At 40.3% G+C, this 27,482-nt stretch overlaps 2 protein-coding genes and 1 long non-coding RNA gene across 3 annotated transcripts; all 3 read left to right on the plus strand.

The window, feature by feature from the left end:
- The first annotated feature begins 5,923 nt into the window (after nt 1-5,923).
- cryba2b (crystallin, beta A2b) lies at nt 5,924-9,390 on the plus strand. Its single transcript, XM_022217768.2, has 5 exons — nt 5,924-6,040; nt 6,864-7,051; nt 7,979-8,120; nt 8,514-8,656; nt 9,019-9,390. Exons 2-5 carry the CDS (start codon nt 6,894-6,896, stop codon nt 9,164-9,166), a joined length of 591 nt encoding a protein of 196 aa, XP_022073460.2. The 5' UTR covers nt 5,924-6,040; nt 6,864-6,893; the 3' UTR covers nt 9,167-9,390.
- Nucleotides 9,391-18,907: 9,517 nt separating this feature from the next.
- fev (FEV transcription factor, ETS family member) lies at nt 18,908-21,920 on the plus strand. The gene is made up of 3 exons (XM_022217766.2): nt 18,908-19,073; nt 19,722-19,793; nt 20,912-21,920. Exons 1-3 carry the CDS (start codon nt 19,025-19,027, stop codon nt 21,451-21,453), a joined length of 663 nt encoding a protein of 220 aa, XP_022073458.2. The 5' UTR covers nt 18,908-19,024; the 3' UTR covers nt 21,454-21,920.
- Nucleotides 21,921-23,805: 1,885 nt separating this feature from the next.
- Nucleotides 23,806-26,347, plus strand: LOC127537176 (uncharacterized). Its single transcript, XR_007946783.1, has 2 exons — nt 23,806-23,997; nt 24,252-26,347. It is a non-coding gene; the product is annotated as an uncharacterized LOC127537176 (long non-coding RNA).
- Nucleotides 26,348-27,482: the final 1,135 nt, after the last annotated feature.

A 27,482-nucleotide genomic window follows, 5' to 3' on the forward strand; every position in this document is an offset into this window, starting at 1 on the left:
AGGCTACCATTGTGTATCTTGTTCTTTTATCTGTCTGCTTATACAACTGACTGTGTGTGTGTGTGTGTGTGTGTGTGTGTGTGTGTGTGTGTGTGTGTGTGTGTGTGTGTGTGTGTGTGTGACTGTTGTCACAATTTAATACCAATTGTCTTTCTATCTGCCAGTTTACCTAAACAACGATGACTTGTAGACACCAACACACAAAATGTTCTAATCTATACAGTCATTCTCCATGTTTTTCTTTGTCCCTGCAGGCAAATCCAGCTGCTTAGGTGTCTGGTCGGACGACAGCGGGGACAAATGGAGGTGGTACGAGCAGATGTCCTGCTCACATCATCCTCACCTGGATTAGTCTCCACGGTAACGTTCCACCTGAAGGAGGGCATTTATTCAGGGCAATCTGCATGTCAGCGAGCATGTGTGTCTGTGTGTGTGTGTTTCAGCGTGCAGATGGACAAACAGTCATGTGTGTCAGAGTTTGTGTGTGTATATGTATGTGTGTATGTGTGCTTGCATTCAGTCATTGATGGGTGTGTGTGTTCAGGTGCATTCACTAACTATTCAAATAGTTCAGACTCACTCTGACCCAGAAAACAAGCAGTGTTAACACATTTCCTCTACTGCAACCAATCTACAGGTAGAAAAAGAAGAAAAAAGAGAGACTATATGGTTATGGCTACATTAAAATGGATTAGTTGCAGAAAGTAGTGGAGACAAGCTGTTAGTAAACACTCAATGAAAGCCTTTTCATACTGAATTCCTAGGAAGTAAAGACAGCAGGTAGCTACAACAGCTCAGCCAAAATAAAAGGTGTGGATTGGGGTTGATGGAGTAGCATGTTTCAACACAGCATGAGACATGTGGGCTATAATGTAATGAGTGACTGTTTCCATGTTTACTTTTCAATTAGACAATTTGAAGCTGGCTGCTACCTCCATTTCTCCCTCCCCACCCTCCCCTCATTTTCCTACAAGGCACAGTGCTGGGGAACAAAACTGAAGTGCAAGTTTTTTTTTGTTTGTTTTTTTTGTTTTTTTTTTTTACTTTCCTGAGGAATATCAAGTTCCTCTTTAGTTGCTGTCTGGTGTTGAGGGATGTTGTTTTGCATGAGGTGGTTTGTATAATTCAATCCTAACAAGAATGTGCATGTTGGCATGAGGATGTAGTGACTTCAAGATCAAGACAAGCTTCCCTGGTGACAATGGAGTATCTAAAAACGACATACAAAGTCTTAGTAAGTTCTTGGGCCGCTGTGCACTGTAAGAACAGCTTCAGTGTTCCTAGACATTGGTTCTCCAAGTATCTGGACCTATACTGAAGGGATGGCACACTGTCCTCCAACATTTACTCCTTTGGTGTTTTGACGATGGTGGTGGAGATCGCTGTCTAATCATCTCTCATAGGTGTTGGGTTGAGATCTGGTGACTGTGAAGGGCACAGCATGTGTTTTGCATCATTTTCATACTCATCAAACCATTCAGTGATCCTTCCTGCATTATGGATGGGAGCATTGTTCCTGGAAGAAACCATTTCCAGCAGGGCAGAACTGTTTTATCATAGGACAAAGGTGATCTTTCAGAAGGACTTCATACTCATTTGCACTAAATCCATCCTTAAGAGGACAAGTGGGCTTAAACAATAAAGGCAAAATGCACTCCATAGGACACCATATTCTCTCACTGTAGGGCTCAAGGATTCCGCTTTTTCTTTTATTTCGTCATCTGTAGCCTTAGTATTTTATTCTTACCTCATTCGTAAGACTAAATTACATCGTAAACTGTGTGCTATGTTGTAAAATGTTACCTAAAGCATTCACTTGCCCGTGGGAAAGTGTGTAAACTTCACTTCTTAAAAAAAACAATTTAATGATGTAACAAGATGAATAAAAGCCTAAAGACAGAATAAGACTTGGAACTCCTCATACTGAAAGCTGTGATTACAACAGCTAATGATGAAGTAAGAGTCAGCAGCACCTGGTCCTTCTGTGAAATAATCGGTGCTCTGTGACCTTTACACAAGCACACACAAATATTTTGCATTTGACTGTCAAAATCAATGAAAGATGAACTTTTGACTTCCAGCAAACAAAATCCATCTGAGTAATGAAATAAAGAAAAGACCAATTAAGGTGCATGTGAAAGTCTGTCAAACATTTCCTCTGCTTCCTGATCCTGTGTCACCTTGCCCTTTGTGTACGACATGAGTCAGTGGTCAAAGTGAGGCAGTCTGTCCTCGTGTTAACGCATGAACACACACAGTGACAGATATACACTATATTGCCAAAAGTATTCGCTCACTCATCCAAATAATCGGAATCAGGTGTTCCAATCACTTCCATGGCCACAGGTGTATCAAATCAAGCACTTAGGCATGCAGACTGATTTTACAAACATTTGTGAAAGAATGGCTCGCTCTCAGGAGCTCAGTGAATTCCAGCGTGGAACTGTGATAGGATGCCACCTGTGCAACAAATCCAGTCGTGATATTTCCTCGCTCCTAAATATTCCAAAGTCGACTGTCAGCTGTATTATAAGAAAGTGGAAGTGTGTGGGAACGACAGCAACTCAGCCACCAAGTGGTAGGCCACGTAAACTGACAGAGCAGGGTTAGCGGATGCTGAGGCGCATAGTGCCAAGAGGTCACCAACTTTCTGCAGAGTCAATCACTACAGACCTTCGAACTTCATGTGGCCTTCAGACTAGCTCAAGAACAGTGCACAGAGAGCTTCATGGAATGGGTTTCCATGGCCGAACAGCTGCATCCAAGTCATACATCACCAAGTGCAAAGCAAAGCGTGGGATGCAGTGGTGTAAAGCACGCTGCCACTGGACTCTAGAGCAGTGGAGACGCCTTCTCTGGAGTGATGAATTGCACTTCTCCATCTGGCAATCTGATGGACAAGTCTGGCTTTGGCAATTGCCAGGAGAACGATACTTGTCAGACTGCATTGTGCCAAGTGTAAAGTTTGGTGGAGGGGGGATTATGGTGTGGTTTTTCAGGAGCTGGGCTTGGCCCCTTAGTTCCAGTGAAAGGAACTCTGAATGCTTCAGCATACCAAGACATTTTGGACAATTCCACGCTCCCAACTTTGTAGGAATAGTTTGGAGCTGGCCCCTTCCTCTTTCAACACGACTGTGCACCAGTGCACAAAGCAAGGTCCATAAAGACATGGATGACAGAGTCTGGTGTGGATGAACTTGACTGGCCGGCACAGAGTCCTGACCTCAACCTGATAGAACACCTTTGGGATGAATTAGAGCGGAGACTGAGAGCCAGGCCTTCTGGTCCAACATCAGTGTGTGACCTCACAAATGCGCTTCTGGAAGAGTGGTGAAAAATTCCCATAAACACACTCCTAAACCTTGTGGACAGCCTTCTAGGAAGAGATGAAGCTGTTATATCGGCAAAGCGTGGACCAACGTCATATTGAACCCTATGGATTAGGAATGGGATGTCACTTCCGTTCATATGCGAGTCAAGGCGGGTGAGTGAATACTTTTGGCAATATAGTGTACAATGGTAATGATGTTTTTAGTGAAGGTCAGTGCAGCATAAATTCACTTTTACATGTAGTAAGACTGGAGTGGTGGCCATAAGTGCTGTATTTGATGATAAAAAAAAATATATTTGTCTTGTAAAGCAGAGGTATTATGTGACCAGTTGGAAGAAATGAATGAAATTTGTTATATGGCCAGATAAGGATTCAAAGTAGAACTGTATTGTATGAGCTCTGTACTGGACTATGCCGCCCTGGACATATGCAAACTGAACCAGCTATATTTAACAGGGAAATGAGTTGTGCGTCTTCATGTGTGTGCATGTACATGCACACGCACACGCACACACGCCACATTACCCCCAACCTTAAACCAAAACATCTTACTAACATTTATGTTTTACATCACTGGGACTTTCTTTTTCTCCCCAAAAAGTAGGTGGGTCAGTGTTACTGTGTAAACTGTTATGTCCCCACAAAATTAGTAATACAAGTAGACACACACACAACATCTGTGTCTATATAAGCCTTCCCTTTCACCTGCTCATCACCTGCTCGGGGGGCAAGCAGGTTGACACTCACTAATGCACACACATGCAGAGAGAAGGACAATGAATGGGTTAACAAAAGACAATGAGAAAGCTGTTCATACAAGAAAACAGAACACATGCCCCACAGGTGGACCTCACACATGCACACACACACTGCATACACACAGTTATACCAGACTAGTTGAGTCCTTTACTGTATATAGTGAACTGAATCTGAATGTTAAATCAGCAGGGTGTTAGTATATTCCTGTTGATGCAATGACAATAAAATGAACCTTTTAAAAAAAACAGTGCAGCCCTGTGTTTCAATCACTTCATTTCAGTTCAGATGACTTTATTGCCATGACTAAATTCAAGCACATTCTTACCAAAGCACAGCATGAATATTGATTTTAATTTTAATGTTCAGTTTCCTGTCTTTGCCAACCTGGAGGTAATAATCGTGTTTGCCACTAGATGTCACCAATGATGAAGGAAAATACATCACTGAGCCCAACAGCACTTTTCTTGACACAATATTGAGGTCATTTTTAATGCTCTTGTATTATATTTTTCTTTAATATGTGACTAAATAAAAAAACAATATGAATACAGTAGAAGTATGTGGTCAAATTATTAAACTGTAAAAGGGATCCAGAAAGGAGTGATTTCCAGTGTTCAGTCAGCAGTATAGACACAGTATTTTGTTTGACTTCACCAAATACAATGCTGTTTTGTTCGCTGAATCAAATGATAGGCATAATTTAAATATATAATAATTTATGAAATTGCATAAATCGTGGTATTTGACAGAAATTATATAAGTAGTAATTTTGCTCCACAAAAAGACAAAGGAAAAATAACAAAAGGTGAAGAACACCAAAGAACAATGTAATACAGTTAAAATGATTTAATGCATAAAATGCCAAAAGTCCCAGAATGAACATTACAATTTAAAACATTGAAAAACAAGCTGGCATTTCTTCCAATCTAAATTACAGTTCGATTATAATACCAACATTTAACGTCAGTGTCATGTTTGATTTCTGAAATCTTACATGATGCAGCTATTTCACATCCTGGGGGTATAAAATGGGTATGATTGGTAGAGCTTTAATATATACCTGATATATTAAGGATAGTCACTAAGCATTTATATGTGTTATTAAGGTGAAAACACATGTGTTTCATTCATTTATTGTTTCATAAAACACAAGATTCTTTCCAAGTTATGCTGTTTTCACCTGCCACTCAGACAACACCATTAAATCCTGTAATTCTTCTCATTGAAAGACAGTTATTTCCTTTGTCTTACAACAAAATAGATTTTTATATTTTCATGTTTAAAGTGTATGATCACAGCACTAATGTATGTGGAACTGTAAGCTGTGTCTTTTTTGGATGGTCTGCTATAAAATATCTGTATCAGTTCTCTGATACTGTGCAGAAAGTATATATCTAATGAATCTCATTTATCAGCGTTTCTAAGAAAAGACCACTGCAGCTTTTCATTACAGCACTTCAACCAGTTGACTCTTTCTAGATCCACTGGAGAAGAAGAAGTTAAGTATTCCTTTTAAATGTAAATGGTACACGTCCTCACTGTGGGATACCACCTCTAGTTTAGGATCCAGTTTACCTACAGCAGAGACAGGGGGGAGAGAGAGAGACGGGGGATCAGCTCCCAGAATGTGTCTATTATCCTGCTACACCAATCAAACTGTTGTGTCAGTGCGTTACCATTGTATAGTCCTGGGTCAGGTTGCCACTGACCGTGGCTGCCATATTGATGACTAAGTCAGTTTGGGGCTCTGAGGACAATGGTGCTCTGGAGCCTCCACAAAGCGCGAGGCTAATGCTCCCCTTTCAGCAGGCCTGCTCAGCTGCTGAGTGTGCAAGGCTGCTGGGCAAATGGAGTGGCTCAGGTCCAGGGGGCCCGGCCCTATAAAAACGCAGGCGAGGGTCTCTTCCCCGACATTGATTATACTGGATCTGTCCCACCTCAGTACCGTCTGTAAGTATTTCACCACACTGCCTCAGACTTAGCTGCAAGAAGCTGCAAACAGGGGGGAGCAGCTCTGTGTACTGGGGTGGAGCCCCGACAGCCACCAAGATGCTCCCCATACTGTGTATTTGGTAGATAGACTTCCATAGATGCACGTAGAAGAAGACTTGATTTGCTAACTGTAAAAGCAGAGAGGCCACTTTACACTCCTGCTTTTAGGGACAGCTGGTTTATTGCTTTGCATCCATTTTAGTGGAGAAAGCTGGCAAGAACAACTGATTTGTGTGCTTGTGTTTGACCTGTAAACATCATACAAGCCTTTTTCTACAACCGCCTATGTGCTAATTATCTTGTTTGTAAAAGAAATTAAACTAAAGATCCCCAGCAACTGATCGTACAACTTAATAAATCTTTCAGTAGGAGACTTAACAGTGTGCTGCAGTTGGTGTTCATGCGTCTAAGCTTTCACTTACAGATATGTAGTTTGCTGCTGCTACATTACATAGCACAGTTTATGAGTTGGATGCATGTCTGTGCTTCTAGATTGAATCTCATAGATGAAAACAGAGACAAATCTCTGCTGTGAGGGAATGGAAACATGATGAATGAGTGGAATTTTTTCATTTCTTCTGACACCTCTGGCTGTTTTGGTTCCTCATTACCTGTAAGCTAATACGGAAGAATTTTAGTTTAAGAAGCAACAGGTAAATGTCACCTGAATAAACTGCTTAGTGACTCTCCTCATCACGTGCTGATACCTACTCGGGACATGCAGGTTTGTTGTTGGGATTTTGTTGTTATTCCTCACGCACATTTTCGAACCCCTCCTCAGAGAGTAACCCCTAAGGGAGAAGCAGGAGCCATGAACACTCAACAGATGGAGCAGATGGGCCAGTTCAAGATCACAGTCTGGGAGGAGGAGAACTTCCAGGGAAAGCGCTGTGAGTTCATGCTGGAGTGCCAGAACATCATGGAGAGGGGCTTCAACAAGATCCGCTCCATCAAGGTTGAGAATGGACCGTAAGTCAATGCTATTGGTGTACTTTCTGGTCTCTCCGTCTGTCAAAAAGTTCTGCATTTTGCATATATGGTCACCTTGACCTCTTGACCTCTTCAATCTTCTGGATTTTAGGACTAGTTTTTTGCCTATTTGTGTTTTTCCTTACTTAAATTCTGAAATCTTTATGACAAGGTCAGATTTTAGTCATAATGATTGCTGAAAATGGTTAAAAGTTATACACTTAGATGTTTATATCAGCCTTATGAAAGATGTTAATTTCCATTTTGTGATGGATAACTAAGAGCAATATCCAACAAATTTATGTTGTTTACTTCTCTCGTAATTTTAATTTTATCTGCCTGAAAAAGTCTGATTAAAGCAGACATGACTCACACACTGACTCCAATCAACAAGTAAAAAGGACAGAATCACACACACAAAAAAAACCCCTACAAATTACAACCTACAGTGCTATTATAGCTGGCATGTATCGTTTGCATGTGTGTGTGCATGCATCCATGTGTGACCCTGCTGTGATATGAGCTGGCAGTGTGCAGCTGCCGGCTGTGAGCCAGAATGGCTGACTGACTGACTGGCGATCAGATAAACAGCCCTGGGTGCAGCAACAACAGCAGCAGCGGTGGAGGCAGGAGCAGCACTGTTTAATGTTTGCTTTGTGCTCCCAGTCACAAAAGAAGCTGCATGTTGTTTTCACTTGAGGCCATTCTGTGGGCGTTGGACTCCGTTGTTTGACAAAAAAAAAAAAAAGACAGGTGCAGGACTGTTGCATTAAAAGTAATTTGTATTTAGTTATTTGTTATAGGTTGATGTGTACATTTTGAAGCTTTTTTGGTTTTAATGTCTTGATTTATTGATTTTCATTTTGGTGCTTTACTCACTTTGGCACATTTAAGCTAATTTTTCTACTCTTTTTTTTCCCTCTGCAGTTGGGTGGGTTATGAGTACCCAGAGTTCCAGGGACAGCAGTTTATTCTGGAGAAGGGAGACTATCCTCGCTACGAGGCCTGGAGTGGAAACAGCAGCTACAGAACCGAGCACATGCTTTCCTTCAGACCTATCAAGTGCGCTGTAAGTTCCCCAATCCTTCATCTAATTTCTCTTTTTATTAGTCAACCTCTGATAACTGCCACAGTTGGCTCACTTCCCCGCCCCACCCCTCTGTAATGTAATAGACTTTATAACTTTAAATCCTGCAGATGTGTTGCTAATTTTTGAACACTTCTTATGACACTTCTTATCCTGTTTTAGCTTCAGTTAATTTGGCCTTTAAATCTCTTCTTCTGTAAATATGCAAACTGTAATCTGAATAGTTCCGTACTATGACACTTGAACTAAAACACGGTTTCTGTGGATTAATTTCTGTTCTCATCTAAATACACACATTCTAGATGACAATGTCCATTACCACATTGACAGCACTCTTGCAGCACCATCACATCACATCTTTGTCTTTCTCTGCAGAACCACAGTGACAGCAAGGTGACCCTGTACGAGTGTGAGGACTTCCAGGGCCGTAAGTTTGAGATGTGCGATGACTACCCCTCCCTACAGGCCATGGGCTGGTGCAGCAAGGAGGTGCCCTCCATCAAAGTCAACTCGGGAGCGTAAGTTATACACCCTCCTCTCTGTTTATTACTCTGTTTATTAGTCTCTTGCCTTTAGAATTTCCCTGTTTGAAGGCTGAAGTCTCATCTCCACTGTGCTTTTCCTTATATGCATATTTTTTTGTATTTATCTGAGTTTAATTTTTTATTTTTACTTTAAATTATTTTTTTAGCAAATTTCATTTTAAGTATAACTTGAGGTAGATTTCACGTCAACTTCCTCTCTTTTTTAAAAAAAAACCCTGTAAGCTGTCTTGTAGCTCCATTGAATTTGCTGAAATCTTTCTATCTCCTGGTGTGTCTAATATGATGAATTGCATCTGACCTTGACTTAACCCCCACCTCCTCCTCCTCCTCTGCAGCTGGGTGGCCTACCAGTTCCCTGGTTACCGTGGCTACCAGTACATCCTGGAGAGAGACAGACACCAAGGCGAGTACAGAAACTACAACGAGTACAGCACCCAGGCTCACACCAACCAGGTGCAGTCCATTCGTAGGATCCAGCACTAAGCCTTCACTCTGCCTGCCTGACCCGACCTGAGAACAAAATAAACTCTCCCCCTAATCGCTTCCTCGACTTGAACCCCGGACAGTCTGCTGTCACAGAATCGTAGATGGACAGACTCTCTCTATCACTCTGTGGCTCTGCATGTATGGATATCTAAGTACCTACTTCTACTACCATGCTAAAGCATGTTCTTGAAATAGGAAATAAAGGCTTTTCTTCAAAACTAGAGACTGTTTGTCGGTATTCTTTTCTTATTTTTTTCAATCAGGTTTATCAATCTATTTAAATAAATAAAAATCAAAACTTAAAGAAACTGGCTGTAACAATTGGCTATATTCAGCTATCAGTCAATTCATGAATCAGATGCCCTCTCAGCTTTATGAACTAGGCAGTTTCCAGAGATAGATTTTGCTTTGTATTTATTTAATCAACATATTTAGCCTTTTAGCGGACATACATGGAAAGATTTGATTCTGTTAGGCTTTAGGATGTGTAATATTGTTCTTGTCAGATTGTATTCTTATTTCCAATAAACAAGAGCATGAGATTGCATTTGTTTCTATTATTTATTTTTCATCAGTTCCAGGCACAATTTGCTAAAATGGCCAATAAAATGAAGCTGCATGAAAAGCAACATATAACTTATGGTTTTGTGTAAGCCATGCACGTTAGATTACTGATAGTCAAATGGTCCAAGGGGATATGTAAACCTGAGAAAAACCAGTGGCGGATCTTCCGTGGGGGCAAATTTTTATTGGAAATTAAAAATACTGATCTCCGATTTCCAATGCTCCTGAACGCAACTTTGTTGTCTGACTGCCCCTACATCCACCAATGACATTAGTTTGAGCTTTAGATTGTGTTTCGTCTGGATTTGAAGAAGCTTCGAAGAGGTTTCCTGATGCCAGAGGAGAAGACGAGCAGCTTTGTACCTTTACTGTAAGAAGACTGTGGCCGTTTCTCAGGATGTAACTGTCCGTAGTTGGTTTCTCAGGTACTGGTGAAACGTCATCATCGAGACTGCATCAGACCAGACTAGTGTGCATAGATATGAATCACAACTTGGAATGACTTTTCATAGGTAAGAATAGTTTTTGGCTGTTTTTCATTGTTAAATCTTGTTGAGAGCTTCCAGTCTATGAGAGCTAACTACACTGACAGTCATTAAAAACTTTGAGACCATATTTTTCAACATAATTTTTATTTTGAAGCCCAAAACTGGATTTTCCTCATATGAATCATTTGTTTAGCATATTGGTATACAGAAACAAAAATCTAAAGTTTCAAGAATGATTTCAAAATAAAGAATTTCACAAAAGAAAACGGCACCTGCCAAACACAAAGTCACAACAGTCAATACAGAGTATGGCCTCCATTTGCTTCGATGCAGGCAGCAATCCGTCGGCGCATGCTTTGGACCAGGCTTCTGATTGTGGGTTGGGAACAGCCCATACGCCTGGCTACATCACTGTAGCTCAAACCGTCCTCCACCATACCCAGTGACCGGAGACGTTGTTCATGTGATAGACGCGACATGATGCTGTTCACTGGACTAACAATGGTGGCCTTTTTTGGGCCTTTATATAGGCCTTCAAAACCCATTCTCAAATTGTACAGATACTCACTGAGTATTGCTTGGTGTGTATTTGGTTCACTTTTGCAAAGTGACCAACCCATGTGCAATGAATCATGACAAAATGACAACTCATCATTATCTCAACTACCAGGGCACTAGATCATCAGTAAATCCACAATGAATAATTACAACCCCCCTACAAGTAGAATTCTGCATACATTTCTACCTCAAAGTTTCTATTAACTGTCAGTATAGTTAGCCACTAGCAAAACACTAGCTAGCAGCTTGACAACCAAATACCAGACGATTAATAGTAGCTGTAGTATAGCTGTACAAGCAGTAGTAGTAATACTAAAAGTACAGGCAGCAGTAGTAGTTTAAATAGCTGTTAGAATCGTAGAAGTAGTATCAGCATTTGTAAAAGTATTACAAGTTGCAGTAGCAGTGCCAGTATCAGCAGCAGTAGTTAGTGTCTACTTTTGATCTATATCTATATCTACAGTGCCTTGTGAAAGTATTCGGCCCCCTTGAACTTTTCAACCTTTCGCCACATTTCAGGCTTTAAACATAAAGATATAAAATTGTAATTTTTTGTCAAGAATCAACAACAAGTGGGACACAATCGTGAAGTGGAATGAAATTTATTGGATATTTTAAACTTTTTTAACAAATAAAAACCTGAAAAGTGGGGCGTGCAATATTATTCGGCCCCCTTGCATTAATGCTTTGAAGCGCCACCTTTTGCTGCAATTACAGCTGCAAGTCACTTGGGGTATGTCTCTATCAGTTTTGCACATCGAGAGACTGAAATTCTTGCCCATTCTTCCTTGCAAAACAGCTCGAGCTCAGTGAGGTTGGATGGAGAGCGTTTGTGAACAGCAGTCTTCAGCTCTGCTCACAGATTCTCGATTGGATTCAGGTCTGGACTTTGACTTGGCCATTCTAACACCTGGATACGTTTATTTGTGAACCATTCCATTGTAGATTTGGCTTTATGTTTTGGATCATTGTCCTGTTGGAAGATAAATCTCCGTCCCAGTCTCAGATCTTTTGCAGACTCCAACAGGTTTTCTTCCAGAATGCTCCTGTATTTGGCTCCATTCATCTTCCCATCAATTTTAACCATCTTCCCTGTCCCTGCTGAAGAAAAGCAGGCCCAAACCATGAGGCTGCCACCACCATGTTTGACAGTGGGGATGGTGTGTTCAGGGTGATGAGCTGTGTTGCTTTTACGCCAAACATATCGTTTTGCATTGTGGCCAAAAAGTTCGATTTTGGTTTCATCTGACCAGAGCACCTTCTTCCACATGTTTGGTGTGTCTCCCAGGTGGCTTGTGGCAAACTTCAAACGAGACTTTTTATGGATATCTTTGAGAAATGGCTTTCTTCTTGCCACTCTTCCATAAAGGCCAGATTTGTGCAGTGTACGACTGATTGTTGTCCTATGGACAGACTCTCCCACCTCAGCTGTAGATCTCTGCAGTTCATCCAGAGTGATCATAGGCCTCTTGGCTGCATCTCTGATCAGTCTTCTCCTTGTTCGAGGTGAAAGTTTAGAGGGACGGCCGGGTCTTGGTAGATCTGCAGTGGTCTGATACTCCTTCCATTTCAATAGGATTGCTTGCACAGTGCTCCTTGAGATGTTTAAAGCTTGGGAAATCTTTTTGTATCCAAATCCGGCTTTAAACTTCTCCACAACAGTACACTACACTACCACTACAACTAATAAACCTGAGGTCATATAGAAGGAACAGTTTTAAATCCTGCAGTCCCACGACGATAAGAATAAAGTTTCTCAACCAAAACTAAATCTGCTGGTGGATTCCATTAAAGTCCTAATAAATGATAATAAAGTGTGATACTAAAGGTTTGTGGTGCTAAAAATCTCAAAGTAAAGATATCAAGTTGAACATCTGGATGGAGGTTGATAAAAGTTGACCTTCCTTCATTTCTCTGGAGCCGACTCCATGGATTTTAGGGATGCTGGTTAAAGACCTGCTTTTCTGGTCGTCTTCCTTCTAGTCACTGTAAAAACTTACTTCATCCTCACTGACTTCAACACCTCTTCACGACAAGTTCTTCTGCCTCCAACTTCGTAGAAACTTGAGAAACTCTGGAAAACCCATCGAGACTCGAATTTTTGAAAAACTCGTCGGGCGGGGGAAGGTGTGGTGGGCAGTGGGGGAGTAGAGGGGGGCAGTGGGGGGAGGTGGCGGGGGTAGAGAGGGGGAAGTCGCAACCCACCTCCTACCACCTACTTTCCGCCCTGACTCCGCCCAGACTCCGCCTCAACTCCACTCATGTGGTCACTTTATTAGGAACAGAAACTACGATGTCAAATCGACGACGAGTTGATTTCGTTTTATCTGATCTGTAGCTCAGTGAGTTACGGGTTTGTCTATAAAGCTGCAGGTTGCTAGTTCAAAACGAGTCCCTTCTTAAATTTTCTGAAAAACTTAGACAAAGAAAAAGAAAGAAAAATGCCAGTGTGGGGTCTTGAACCTGCTATCTTTCACTTGTTAGTCACTCTTCTTACTCCCTGAGCTACTTGCTCAGATACTAATTCTTCTTTTTTTGCTCATTTATCATCTATTTTTTGCCGTTCTCAAGTCTTTTTTTTTTTTATTTTTTTTTTAACTCGAGTCTGGACTCGGCCATTTTTCTCAGGAGGTTGGACTTCAGCCTTTGCTGGAGGGTTGAACCCTCAGTTCCAAGACTTTCCAAAGCCTCCAGACCTCCCGAGACCCCAGGACCTGAGCTTTCACACAGTCTGAGGACTGAAATTTTCTAAGTCCCACAGTAGATCCCTGTTAGATTTAACTTTCAGACAGTCCGAGGACTGATATCTTCTAAGTTCTTGAGTAGTCCTCTGTTAGTTTGAACCTTCAGACAGTCTGAGGACTGAAATCGTAAACGTTTCCCAGTTAGTTTGAACTTTGTGTTGAAGAGAAGTCTTAAAACTTGTGACCATGAGTCTTTATTTCAGATTTAGACCATTGATCTGAGTTCTTCTCAGACCTTCAAATGTGGGTTCTTTAGATGTCCTGAACAAACTTTGATTCTCTTCACTGAACAGAAAAGTTTGTGTAGATCAGAAGGTAATGTTAGTTTGGACGCCATGATGAGTAGGATCTACGCGTGGCTGGAGAACCCGGTGAAGTTTGAGAAGTCTCATGGCGTTAATAACACCCTGGACACAGAGATCGTCCTGAAGTCCGACCACAAGGAGGAGGAGACTCACATTCTCATTGCGGAGGGCTTCCTGCTTCACACCTACAGGCCTTTGATGGACGTGCTAAACCAAAGTTACCTTATTTCCATCCCATATGAAGAATGCAAAAAGAGGAGGTGCTCTAGGAAGTAGACGGTGCCAGACCTCACCGGCCTGTTCGATGGCCACGTCTGGACCATGGACCTGCAACACAAAAACATCTGCTCACTGTGAAAGATTATTGAGAGCAGCTTTTTGTGATTTCTATGCAGAACATCGTGATGTTTGCTGAGCTGTGCACTATTAAATGACTTAAGAATATGGAATATTGTTACTGTTTATTATTGTTCTCAGGTTTATTAATAAGTGCATAGAGTCTTGCTTATTGTATTTTATTGTATTTGATTTAAGAATATGGAGTATTGTCACTGCTTATTATTGTTCTCAGGTTTACTATTAAATGTGCAGGGTGCTATTTTGTTGTATTTAAGAATTGACATCAATGCACAGAACATTTCAGATTATTTTACCACAGATCAAGGGTACAGATTGTTGTTGCTCACTGTGTATTGGGTATTACTCATTTTGATTTAGACTGATTAGTATACAGAACCCTGTGATGTTTATGGTTTACAGCTGAGAACTAGTTGCTAAAAGTACAGAATATTATTTTTTATTTTAGGTGTGATAATTGTCAGTAAACATTCTAAGAAGACAGTTGCAAATAGTGCTGTTCTTGCACAATATTTGTCACTTAATTGCCCTCAGGATACTGTTGTTGAGCTTACTAGTTTTACATAACAGGCAGATGCTGCAGCTAATGATGCTGTAATTCACATAAACAAGGAAACAAGTCCATCATAATTTGAATGTTAACATTCCAAAATGAAAAGGTCATATACAGCTTTCCTGTTGGATTAAAGAGCCAAAAAAAAAAAAAACATGAAAAAGGCTTTGTAAAAGCAAGAGGTCGGCAGCAGCTTTCATTTTTTCTTACAACTTTTCGGTACCCCCCCCCCCCCCCCCCTCCTAAAATTAATCTGGATCGGCCCCTGAGAAATACATCTTTCATACGAATCCTTCCCTCTTCTCTGTTTACTGTTCCTGTACTACAGCAAAAGTGCTCTACAGTGTTGTGTAGCAAAGCTAGACATAGAGGCACAATAGTTTTACTGTACATACTAGAACATATTTGCAAAGAAGTGAGCTTTTAGTGTCAGCAGCTGACCAAAAGAGGCCAGCAGGGGTCTTCAGAGACAAAACTTAATCCTTGACATGTTCGTAGTTATTAATGAATGGTAGGTTTACACCCACCACTCCAGGTCCTTAACTCAAAATATGGAGGTATGTGGTTTTACTGTGGGTGGCACAGTGCTTCAGTGGTTAGCTTTGCCATCTTACAGCAAGAAGGTTCTAGGTTTGAACCTTTTGGTTGGCTGGGGCTTGAGTTGGCTTTTTCTAGGTCCAAAGACATGGATTGGTAGCTTAACTCTGTAAAAAAAAAAAGCTTCACAACCCTCTACAGGATAAAGCAGGTATAGCTGATGGACGGGTGGTTTTACTGCTACATTCATTATTCTGACCCAACTGAAACCCACTAATGCAGCCTCATTAAGGACCACACCCACCCACAGCACACACTGTTCACACTTTGGCCATCTGACAGATGCTACATGAGTGTGAAAGCAAGGACCACCAGACTGAAAAACAGTTTCTATCCACAGGCCCTAAGGTGACTAAATCTCTGACTCACCTGTAATATCTATAAATGACAGTATTTTCCACATATCTCCTGCATCTGCACATATCAGTGTTTGCACATGTCAACGCCTGTTCGCATATGAAAGTATTGCACAAGATGCTAATATTTGAACAAATGAATTTTCTAAAATATTTTAATTTTATCTTGTTTTTATTATACTCTATTTTATTTCATTTTATTTGTTATTTCAGTTGTGTGCAGGGTAGCCACTGTGTTTCTGCTGTGTCTATCACAATAAAGTTCTTAAACCAATATTAATTCCCTTTTTGTGTATCAAAGAGGGAGACGTAGATGTGGGAAAGACACATATACATCAGTAAGGAAATGCTTTTAAAGCAGCAGCTACTGAGACCCAACATCAGAAAAAGGCCCGGAAATTTGAAAAGTGCAACATCAATGACCATAAATATTTAAACCATTTATGACATTGGCTCTGGGTTATCAACAAACAAGGTTCATGCATCTTGATAGTTTACTTCCACAAAATAGTTACACATACTGTATAAGCACTTCATTTGAAAGTCCAGTAGCTTTGTATCTGTTTGTTTGCTCTTGTGACACCATCGTGTTTATCTTAGTCACACGCCGGCATCCTGGAGTGTGTTTACCTCTACACACAGTCCTCGTGTTGGTCCAGGACGTCGGATTCCGTGTTACACACCCACAAACTTGCACCAGCTCACAGTCCCACACCCAAAAAAACAGGATCTTTTAATAAATGTGTAACCACGCACACACACCTTTCTCAAATATACATTCCTCTGCAGACTGATTAAAGCTGCTGCACTGTGACTGACAGAGGAGTGAGTAGTGAAGTTAGCCACGAGCTGCAGCCACACAGGTCAGAGCACCAAGGTAAGTTCATCGAGGAATCTTATTCTTCATGAGAACTTTTCTTAACCAGGACTGATTGATCACAGCTATTGTTCAAGTAGAAAGGTGTCTTTAAAATGAAATTGTGTAATTTTGCTTACTTTTCTTCCCCACATTTTTCAAGTCACAAAATGTCTAAAGTGGTTTGGATGAATTGTTCTGACTAGTTACACAAACCACCTGTCTAACACAATCGTGAGTTGTTGTTTGAGTTTATGTGGAGAATTTTCATTCTTTCACGCTCTAATAGTCATATTTAGACGCTAATTTAGCTGTTGTTGATTGGATAGATCAACAAGTTGAAATTAAATTGCTGAAAACATGTTTTTCTTTTTTTTAGTGCTGCTTTTTTCAAATTTTGTTCACTGTTCTGTGGATTTGGGGCCTCATGCTGATCACTAGCAGATTACCCGTCTGTTTTTCTACCGCTCCATCAGTGGACACAGTCCAGCTTTCGAGGCTTGTTTTAAGTTGCCTGCGACTTGTACTTGGACACAGGCAGCTAAAGCAAGTCTGGGACGCCAGAGACACACCCACCAGGACACATTTCAGGATGGAACAGGAAAAAAAAGATTCTGCTTGACTGTAAATGCTGCACTGACCAGTTACAGAAGACTTTTCCTATGTGCGGACGAGAACTAAATGTTGACCCCCATGTTAAAGTAAAATTCTGTCGATTAATAGGTAACCAAAGAGCTATAACCTATTGTAATATTTCATTCCTATCCCATATCAATGTGCTCTGACAAACTCTGGTAACTTGTCATACTAATAAATAGCTTTATATCTAATCATTTATTGCAAAAAATGTTTTGGCACAGTGTGCATTTGTGCATGTCTGAGTTCAGTCAGGTGACTCATTATGAAGACGATTAATTATTAGCAAACCATTCACTTTCAGTTCAGTCAACACAGAGCAGACTGTATGATAAGAATTGAGATAGGCTTTTTACATTGGGAATTCAAATCTCATCTGATTAGAAGCTAAGCTTTAAATATGAGACTCGTTATGTTTGCATAAAGGGTGAAGAGTTTTTGTTTATTTTAAGGCTTTTAAGACGCCCATGTTTCACAGAAAGTGGATTTGTGATGTGTTTATCTATTTTCTTCATTTTATTCCTAGATAGTACACATGCAATATTATGGTTTCACCTGTTTTGTGTCTCTTTAGGTTATGGCATAACCATTTTTATGGAAATAATGGAAGAAGTCAAATCAGGCAGCATCCCATCAGGGATTCACATGTGGCATTGTCAGAGTGTTTACATATTTTCTTTGTTAATGAATGATCAAATCTGTATTTAATTGGCTTTTTTGTAGTGGTTATGTGGAGATACAGACAAAAGAAAATGTGACATATAACATATGTCCTGGACATTTTGTACACATCTTAAAACACTATGACACTCCGACTTTATAGATATTTGGTAAATATTTTTGTTATGCACTGGTTTTTGACATAATTCTGAATTTCTTCTTATTTGCCACTTTAAACACCCAAAGGCACCCTTAGATTTCATAATATAATGTATAAAAAAATAGTAGAATTTCAATTCAGTTTCATCATTTTGTGTAACATCAGTCAGTGTTATTTGTGCATAATGTGTTTTGCTTTTACTCCTGAATAAAATCTTCTGCCTAAGTTGATGGCAAATGTGTGTCCATTGTTTCTCTTGTGGCCATTAAACACCAGGATTTACTGATCACATTAATGTCAAATAGACACTGCGGAAGGTCCAGTCTGAGTTTACAGTCCAAACCAGATCCTGCAGAGCCGTAAAGTCCATACAGTCCTCACACAGTCCACTGCCTCTGAAACACAGAAGAAGCAGAAAAATAAGAGTGGGCATGATAACGTCAGCGGGCATCAGAAGCCATGGTTTTAAAGTTACGACCTCATTACCCTCAGATTGAGGCCATATAACCTTAAACCCACACAGGGAAGGCTGGGAGGGATGAAATGTTCTTGTTTTCTCATGTGCACTGAGGCGTGTTTTTCAAGGTAAATATTCTTTTTCCAACATGAAATAGGTCTTTGTTGTTTGCCGAGAGGTAAAGAGGCGGAAAAGTGAGGAGGATCTGAACTGGTTTCCATGTCAAACACTTCAATTCACCATAGAAACTCAGATCTTAACGCGGAAACTTTATTAAACTGTGATGGTGGATTGATAAGGGCCGAATTTCTATCGGCCTCTTTTTATTGTGGGCACCAGGCGGGCTGACAGAGGTAAATTGCTCTTTTAATTAAAGCAATGCACCAGGGGAAATTGCTGTCTGAATATTGTCTCAGAGATGGGGGCCAGTGACAGTTGCCTGGAAACTTCAATCTGTCCACCCGCATTTATTCCAGATCACAGTTATGAGATAAAGTTTAATAAAAATCTTTTCCTCCGCCACCAACGAAATGAAATCCAACCCTTTCTGAACAAGTGAACACAATGAGACAGGACTGCGGAGGAAACCTCATGTTCAACATGTATCTCTCAGGTTCGTCATTTAGTCCCGTTAGGAGCCGCAGAAACAGCCCATTATGAGATGATTTTTGAAATTTTGCTGGGTGCCGGTGTCCTGCGGCCGATGATGCTGGATTTGCAGGGCGCACAGCATTGTTCAGGCTTTTCAATCTGAAAGCCCGTCTGCTCTTTTGTCGGAAATCGGAAATCCTTTTTCCTGGACGCGTTTCCTGGCTTCTCGCAGAGGAGAGCGCAAAGACGACAAGCTTTACGCATCAGACTCCGACCGGACCAGGACACAATTAGGATTTTAATCTATTTTAACTTTGCAGGAGATTTGGGGAATTTAAACATTTCATTTTAGTTTGAACTGCAGGCCATGCGCGGGTCAGATTTAACAGCATCTTATAGCAAGCAGAGCCTTTCTTAACAGCCATTCTCCTGCGATATTTATCCATCTGATTTTTAAAAATCCATCGCCAAATTTGATTTTGTGTATTCAGCTGTTCCTCTTTGGCGTAGTGTTTCTTGCTAGAATGCGCCTCTATAAAATGTTGGATGTTTTTTTTTCTTATTCCAGCAAAGCAAGATATTATATTTTCATATCTGGGATATGAAATACATAAAAAAGGCCTCCCCATGTGATGCTGAAATGTGTCTTGTCAATATGTTTTGATTTCAGATCCAACAGAAAACCTGTTGAAAGAAAGCAAAGGAACATCCTGGGGTCCAATAAATACAGGAGTACAAAAAGGTAAGAGAATGAGACAATAAATATTATTATCTCTCAGCGCAATCCTCGAAAAATAACAATAATATAGCAGTAAATGTCAGTATTTTTTTTATTTAGATAAACTAGCCATGTAATAAAAGAATTCTATAAATATTGGTAACCACATGGATCCTAAAACACCCTCATTGCTCTATAAAATATGGATTTAAAAACGTTAATGTCTAATTCGATTTATTTTGTGTTTCTCTTTGAAATGTAGGCTGATTGTTAAAGGAAAAGAGAAAACCCGTCGCTTTCTAAATTCATACTTTCAATTTGTAGCTGCAGCCAAATATTATTTCAAGGACAGCATAATAAAGAGACAAAGAAATTTAAATCATGCAATTTAACATAAAGAGAATCATAAAACCACCACAGGCCTAAAGCTAAACCCATCTGTCTTTTAACGTGGATTTAATTTCATAACATTTAGTGAACAGTAACCTCTGTAAAAAACAAAACAAAACAAAACAAAAAAAACAGTTTAAAGGCAAAAAATAAAGCAGTCTGTGATTTTTAAAAAATATATCATTTTTTATAAACCCCAATATAAAAAGTGATATTAAGGTGACACCTATATTTATCATGTGAATAGATATGTCCCATAAACAGAACGCTTTCATCATGCTTTGAGCAGATATTAAAAGTAAATATATTCTAGGGCATCATTAAGATGCGTTTGGATGATAAAAAGACGCATTTCTAAAGGCATTTTAAGAAAATATAAATCTCTTAAAGGAGCACTTAATAGGCAAATTTAAAAATGACATGTTATAGTACTATAAAAAAGCTCATAGGTATGAATGAAAAATGTGTCTAATTGTATAGATTTTTATATTAAACACTGCTGTAGCTGTCAGATTATATTCCCGTTTTTTATAACCGACAGCTATAAATTAGAACTCAAAATATTATTTGATAAACGTGATTAAAACAACTGAATGAACCAAAACGTTTCGCGCAGACCGTCTTTTACGACAGAACGCCATTCACATTAATATTTTGTTGAAAAAAATGTGGCCTTTTGTTGTCATTTTTTTGCATGCACTTTGCGCGATCCTTTTGGCTTCATGTTGCACCACTTGTCATGTGTGTTCCAGGCAGCGGGCAGATCCAGCTGTGGCAGTTCCTGCTGGAGCTGCTCTCTGACAGCACCAACATGTCCTGCATCGCCTGGGAGGGAACCAACGGAGAGTTCAAGCTCATCGACCCGGACGAGGTGGCCCGGCGCTGGGGGGAGCGCAAAAGCAAACCCAACATGAACTACGACAAGCTGAGCCGTGCGCTGCGCTACTACTACGACAAGAACATCATGACCAAAGTCCACGGCAAGAGGTATGCCTACAAGTTCGATTTCCACGGCTTGGCGCAGGTGTGCCAGCCGTCCACCACGGAGCAGGCCATCTACAAGTTCCAAGGCAACTTCTCCCCGATCCCCTTCACCGGGATCTCCAAACTGAACCTCGTGGCTCCCGGAGTGGGCCCCTCGGGTTTCTCCTACTGGCCCGGTTCCCCTCCGGCGGCTCTCTATCACAGCCACAACCTGCAGCCTCCGGGGCCCTTTGGCACCGTGTCTCCGTCCCACATCAGCTGCGTCAACAACATCAACAGCCTGAGCAACATCAACAACCACTACAACTGACTCTTAGAGCGCATTTTAGACTAAGTGGAAAAATCGAGACACCACAGTAAAGAAAGAGGATAGATGACGAGAAGGACAAAAAAGGTCAGCAGGCAAAAATATGATTTAGTCTAAAATTGGCTTGAGTTGGCTAGAAGTGATCCAAACCACGTTTTGAAACTTGCATGACCTGCAAACTGGAGCTACGGTTTTATGGAAGCAAGACGTAGAAAATTTGTACTTAAAAATATATTTGTTGTTTTTTGTTGTTGTTTTAAGCTTTTCAGGAGCAAATTATTAAATCCATCCAGAGGGCCAGTCAAATTACGCACTGTACGTAACAGAATACGCGCATTGTTTCAGCAGTTAAATGAATTACATTTAATCCATAAACACCCCAAATAGTCATATAATTTGATCACAAACTGTCAATTTTAATTGGAGATAAATATTTACATAAGGAGAGGTTTTTTTTTTTTGGGGGGGGGGGGGGGGGGGGGAATCTCTCTATATAATAAACATGTTATTTAAAAATATAATGAAAATTAGATCGTTGTACACATTTCATTCATTCTGGCTCACTGCTGTCTCTCATCCTCCATCCCTGAGATGTGGCTAAGTTTTCACTGACAGACTGGTGTTTTTGCACCAGCTTGGGCACAAAGTGGCACATTATTATTGGACGTCTGGCGCCATCTCGTGGCTTTCTAAAGGAATAATGCTCCTTGGACTTAACTCCCGTCTGAATTATATGTCACTTTAATCATTGTTTGCTTGGACAACTTGGAAAATAAACATAAATGCCCACATGAGAAAATCAAACCTGACCCACGTGCAATAAAACTAAAACCGGTGCAATGGCACGGGACTGTATTTTGTGTGAAATAGGCGTGAACAGCAACACAAACTGTGAATCCATGAACCTCTCTTTGTAAATAGCTGCTTTCGAGTGATTTTAAAGTGAAATAGACTGCATACATTCACACAGCTTCATAATAAAACAGCTGTATCAATGAAAACTATAGTTCAATAAAGAAAAACAGACTGTTATGAAGAAATCCTCTTGTCAGTATGTGCTTCCGTTCTGTCAGTGTCCTTATGCTTTAAGTCATCCAAACACGAGTGAACCAGCAGATTTCAACGTGGTACATTAACACCCATGCTTTACAATATTGTCAGTGTTCTTTCTGCTGAGGAGTACTTTTTCAATATGTAGATTTTGTCTTTAAGTCTAGCTACAGTCTTTGAATGATACAAATGAAGAGATTATGAAGATAGGAAATGCACAAAAAAACCTAAGAAAACACAGACATGCTAACTTGTGGTGAAAAGTATTGATGAGAGTCTGGCATCAGTTTAGACAAACAGTTATGATTTGCCACTATAGTGGCTACAGTTGCCACAATATACTTGCTTTAAGAAACCTATTAATCATCCTAAGCTCAGAATGTGTACCTGGTCTAAGGGATTTTTAGTGACTCACCAGTGGGTAGATGAAGAACAATGAGCAGCCAGACAACCACATGAATGGCTCTTTGACATCCAGTTGCTGTGCAAATGGGGTGAAATTTCACAGAAGATGTTTTTTCTTTCCGTGCTGTATTTGCAGTGGCAGTGCTGAGGCAAGACATTTAGTGCATTAGGAACACATCAAAACAACTATAATATCTGGGTTAAAAAAAGCAAAACCGGAATATTTCCATTTTATTCCAGAAGATTTATTGAGCAAAAGTCTATGTGAGATGTGTTTTTGTTGCTTTTCACTCAGAAATAAAGTCACTTCTCCAATGATACCAACCTATTATACAACCATATACAGTACAGCTGCACACGTATCAACTTTACATTGATTCTATTTCAGTAGAACTTCACTAGCAGTCATTACTTATTATTATGTAAATGCCTTTTTGTGGTGCAGTTTACTGGTGGTGGGCTGCACAGTGGTTTAGTGGTTAGCATTTTCTCCTTGCAGCTAGAAAAACCCCAATTCGCGTCCCAGCTTTCCCACGGAGGTACTGGAGTTTGCGTGTTCTCCCTGTGCATGCGTGAGCTTTCTCCGGCTTCCTCCCACAGTCCAAAAACATTCTCAGGTTAATTGGTAACTGTAAATTCTCCGTAGATGTGAATGTAAGTGTGCTTGTTAGTCTCTATATGTAGCTCTGTGATAGACTGGTGATCTAAGTCAGCTGGGATAGCCTCCAGCCCCCCTGTGACCCTAATAAGGATTAAGCGGTGTATAGATAATGGATGGACGGAGTTTTCTGGTGGTGTTGCCGCTGTAGATGCTGAATAAAGTTTGACAGTAAGTGTTGTCAGCCACGTGGGGGCACCAAAGCTCTTCCGCCACCAGAGCACACTTTACATAACCAGGTGACAACAGAGCCGGTCTAATATAGAACAAAGAAGCATTTGCAAAGAGGAGATTAACCTGAAACCTCATTTTATGGCGGTGTAAGTCTACAGATATTTAGACACGTCTAGACTGAACATTTACAGATGATGGAATAACGATGTGAGCTCTGCCTCTTACATGTCAAGAAAAAATACTGTAGGAGAGGTGATCAGGTAGTTAAATATGCATTTTTTTTTTAAAGATGTGTGTGTTTTAGTAACTACAATTGTCAGCTTGTAAAATCAGTCAAAGATAATCAAGATATATAGATGAAAGATTCAGAGCGGAAGTGTGTGTATGTGTGTGTGAGAGAGAGTGGGTCAGTCATTCACAACACCAGTGTTTGTGTGTGTGACCTGCATATCAATAGGAAAGACATGGGGTCGCTATTGACAACTGAATCTCTTTCTCCCTCTCTTGCCTATAGTTCCCTTGCAGACGAAAGCCTACCAGCGCACTCACACAGGGCGAGAAAGGTGTGAGAGAGAGGTGTGTGTCCCTGATATGTTGTTTGCTCACCCACTGAACACTGTGTGCGTCTCATGGCTGCGTCGTGGAAACTGCTGCACCGGGGCTTGAGTCACTTCCACAACACTGCAGTTGTCAGTCGCCTTCCCCACACCGACTGCTCGGCCACTAATCTGCTGCGCCTATTGTTGCTGATCCTCATCCTCTCTCTTCTTGCATAACAAACTAGGTGGGTGTTTTCCTGCAAGCCACAGGATTAACAGTGTGAATGCAGAAGACCGAGGCGCGAGAAGAAAACACATGAAGGAGGTGGAGGAGGAGGAGGAGGAGGAGGAGGAGAGGGAAAGAAGAGAAAAAAACATCTTGGTACTTGCACAGTCTGTTACTTAGCAGCACTTATGTTAGAAATTATGCGCAAATGATGAATAAGAAAAATAGAATCCAGAAATTCAACATTTAACAGATTTGAATTTATCTTCTTGCCTCTTATTTAGTTGTATTCCTGCAGGTTTTCGGTCTCATACCTGACGAAAGGACTTGGGCTGTTTAAATATAACAAAACATGTAGCCTAAAAAGTCATTTCTGGAGCATGTCTATTGTGAGCATGTCCTATTATACCTTCCTGGTAACCACTAATTCCAGATCATGTCAGTTCGGGGTCAAAGTCCATTTATAGACGCTAAGAACTGCTTGAGGTTTTTGAGGAGAGTGAATATGTTGTGAACAGTAAAATGTTTGCCGTTTTGATGCTGATCCTCAAATCTCAGAGCACATATGTGTCATAGGTGAGAATGTACATTCAACGATAAATATAAAATGCATCAAGTTGCATCCTGTGGAATAAAAACCTAAAGGGAAGTCAAAACTGTATGTCAAAGGAGTTACAGTGCTACAGGGAGGCTTTCTCCAAAAATTATTTGCTTTATTGCACCTGTCAAATTTTCATTATATATCTGATAAGAATCCGTGAGTCACATATTGTGTTAAAACAGACAGGTCTGTCTGATCCCAGCGGTGCATTATTAGGATACAGAGCGAGGCAGTCAGCTGGCCTTGTGTGAAATGTTGCAGTCAGTGAGTCATTCTTCCAGCCGGAGAAAGTGGTAATGAACGCTCAGCTAATTTAGAACAGCACACCTACGTGGTGCCGAAATAGTTTCGAGAACAAGAGGGTGACAGCAAGAGATGCACGGAGAGGAGAGATACTCAAAGAAGTGAGGAAAGGAGATTGTAAGGGCGGTGAAAGAAAAGCAAGGACAAATAATTTAGACCAATGTCCTGTCTTTGTGCTCTTTCATTAGAGGCGCCCACAAACCTAGATTCTGTGAGCTAAAAACACACAACATTGCCTGGATAAGGTGCGATTTTGTCTGTATTTATTCACCTCACACTGCTCTGATGTAATATGTTTATAGACTGTTAATGTCAGGGCATAAACTCAGAGGAGACAGTTTTGTTGCCAAGACATTGCCATAATTTCTTTCAAGTTAATTTGCTATTTTGAGACATTCTAGGTATTGACATTAGTTTCACTATTGACTTCTACCAGATATGTCATGAATCTCAGAAAATAACAAAAAAAGGTCCAGCTATCCTAGTTTTCTTGATCTTGAAGTGTCCAAGGGCTGTATTTCCATCATTTTTCTGCAAGATGAATTTAAACAGAGCAAGTTCAAGACTGAACACCAGAAACTGATGATGGTTCGCTTGACATGTTAATTCGTCGATTTAGATAATGGTCTGCGATTGGAGCACCTCTTTACTTCGAAACCCAGGGTCGGATTTTGGCTGTTACATAAAACGAAATGGATGAATAATCAAGCAGATTCATGCAGTGTGGAATGATTCACCAGCGGAGAAGAGAAAATAACAATGAACACTGTGTAGGTGTGTGATGAATGAAGGAATTAGTATAGTTACATATTGTGTAAGAAGTTTAAATTTAAAAGATGTCATAAAGCTACAATCGCACAGTGAACCATTATATAACATGACATGAAGGTAAATGAAGAAAATCTCTCCGAAAATAAACTGAACAATGAAGAGAAGTTGGACTCTTTGGCTGAGTTTCCTCTTCTCGGCTTGACATCGCACCTACGTCTAACAGTGGCTACCAAGTGCCTCTAGCTGTAATTCAACCGTGGAGTAATCTAGTTAAAGAGATTAGCAGAGTGGTTATGTAGCAAGAGGACAGCAAAATAGATTTAATCCCTATGAAGTGTTGTCTCACTTTGTTCAGACTTGGCCTTTTTTCAACATGGATGAAAACAACAGAGAGAATCTCATTTCTGAGAGGAAACTAAATAAAGCTATCAAAATAAGGATTTCATACAGTAAGCATACTGGGAAAAGATGATATACACATATTAAAAGACAAGTAAACCTTGTCTTTCCTAAAAAAAATGTCATTCCCCTTTCACAATAATAGAAGTATTCATTAACTGAAAGATGAAAAAATAAATATACCTCTGAGCAATATCATTTAAATGCCAAATGATTCAAAATTATATCACTTCTCAATAGTTACTTTATCAAGCTGACGCACAGAATTTCCTTTTATGAAAATTAAACAAAAAAACAAATATTTTAGAAGGATAATGCTGAAAATGCAAGCTCTACATAATGCAACGGAAGTGAATGAACCTGTGAACACTGAGAGTCACCTGAGAAAACCTGTGGTCACTGAAACAAAACTGCGTAACCCTTTGATCTCCAAATAATCTGACTGCATGAACACAGTTATACTATGACTGGTGAACTAGAATCTACTTCAGTTTTGCATCAGTTGACTCTGTCTGTCCACATGTCTTCATGATGGCTCCACATGGACATAAACTGCCAGTTCAATTTAAAAAAAAATCAGCCTGAGATTTCAACTAAAAATCAGTTTATACACAGTTGCAGCAGTAATCAGGAGGTATGAAAGTAACCAGAGCTGCTGTGCTATTCTTCCTGAACTGATTTCAAGGACAGGGAGCTATTTCTACAAACATGCTCTGAGAAACGGTCACGCAAGCACTTCAGATTTGCCACAAGGGTTATCAGTGTAAATCTGAGCTTCTGGGACAGCTCAGACAGCGTAAAGGACAGTGCTTAAGGTCAACTGCCATGACTGGCATTGAAAAAACGCACTTTTGGTTGACGTTTGGTACAGAAGAAACATGATAAATGAAAGAAGCCTGATAAATG

The sequence above is a fragment of the Acanthochromis polyacanthus genome, chromosome 14, assembly GCF_021347895.1.
Source record: "Acanthochromis polyacanthus isolate Apoly-LR-REF ecotype Palm Island chromosome 14, KAUST_Apoly_ChrSc, whole genome shotgun sequence".
NCBI lineage: Eukaryota > Metazoa > Chordata > Actinopteri > Pomacentridae > Acanthochromis > Acanthochromis polyacanthus.

What these genes read in the sequence shown, in the direction of transcription:
- fev (XM_022217766.2), top strand. Translation starts at nt 19,025, where the DNA reads ATGAGACAGGACTGCGGAGGAAACCTCATGTTCAACATGTATCTCTCA. An exon ending in GTTCAACATGTATCTCTCAG is followed by an intron (nt 19,074 to 19,721) that starts GTTCGTCATTTA and finishes TTTTGATTTCAG; the next exon opens with ATCCAACAGAAAACCTGTTG. An exon ending in AAATACAGGAGTACAAAAAG is followed by an intron (nt 19,794 to 20,911) that starts GTAAGAGAATGA and finishes TGTGTGTTCCAG; the next exon opens with GCAGCGGGCAGATCCAGCTG.
- cryba2b (XM_022217768.2), top strand. Translation starts at nt 6,894, where the DNA reads ATGAACACTCAACAGATGGAGCAGATGGGCCAGTTCAAGATCACAGTC. An exon ending in ATCAAGGTTGAGAATGGACC is followed by an intron (nt 7,052 to 7,978) that starts GTAAGTCAATGC and finishes TTCCCTCTGCAG; the next exon opens with TTGGGTGGGTTATGAGTACC. An exon ending in ATCAAAGTCAACTCGGGAGC is followed by an intron (nt 8,657 to 9,018) that starts GTAAGTTATACA and finishes CCTCCTCTGCAG; the next exon opens with CTGGGTGGCCTACCAGTTCC.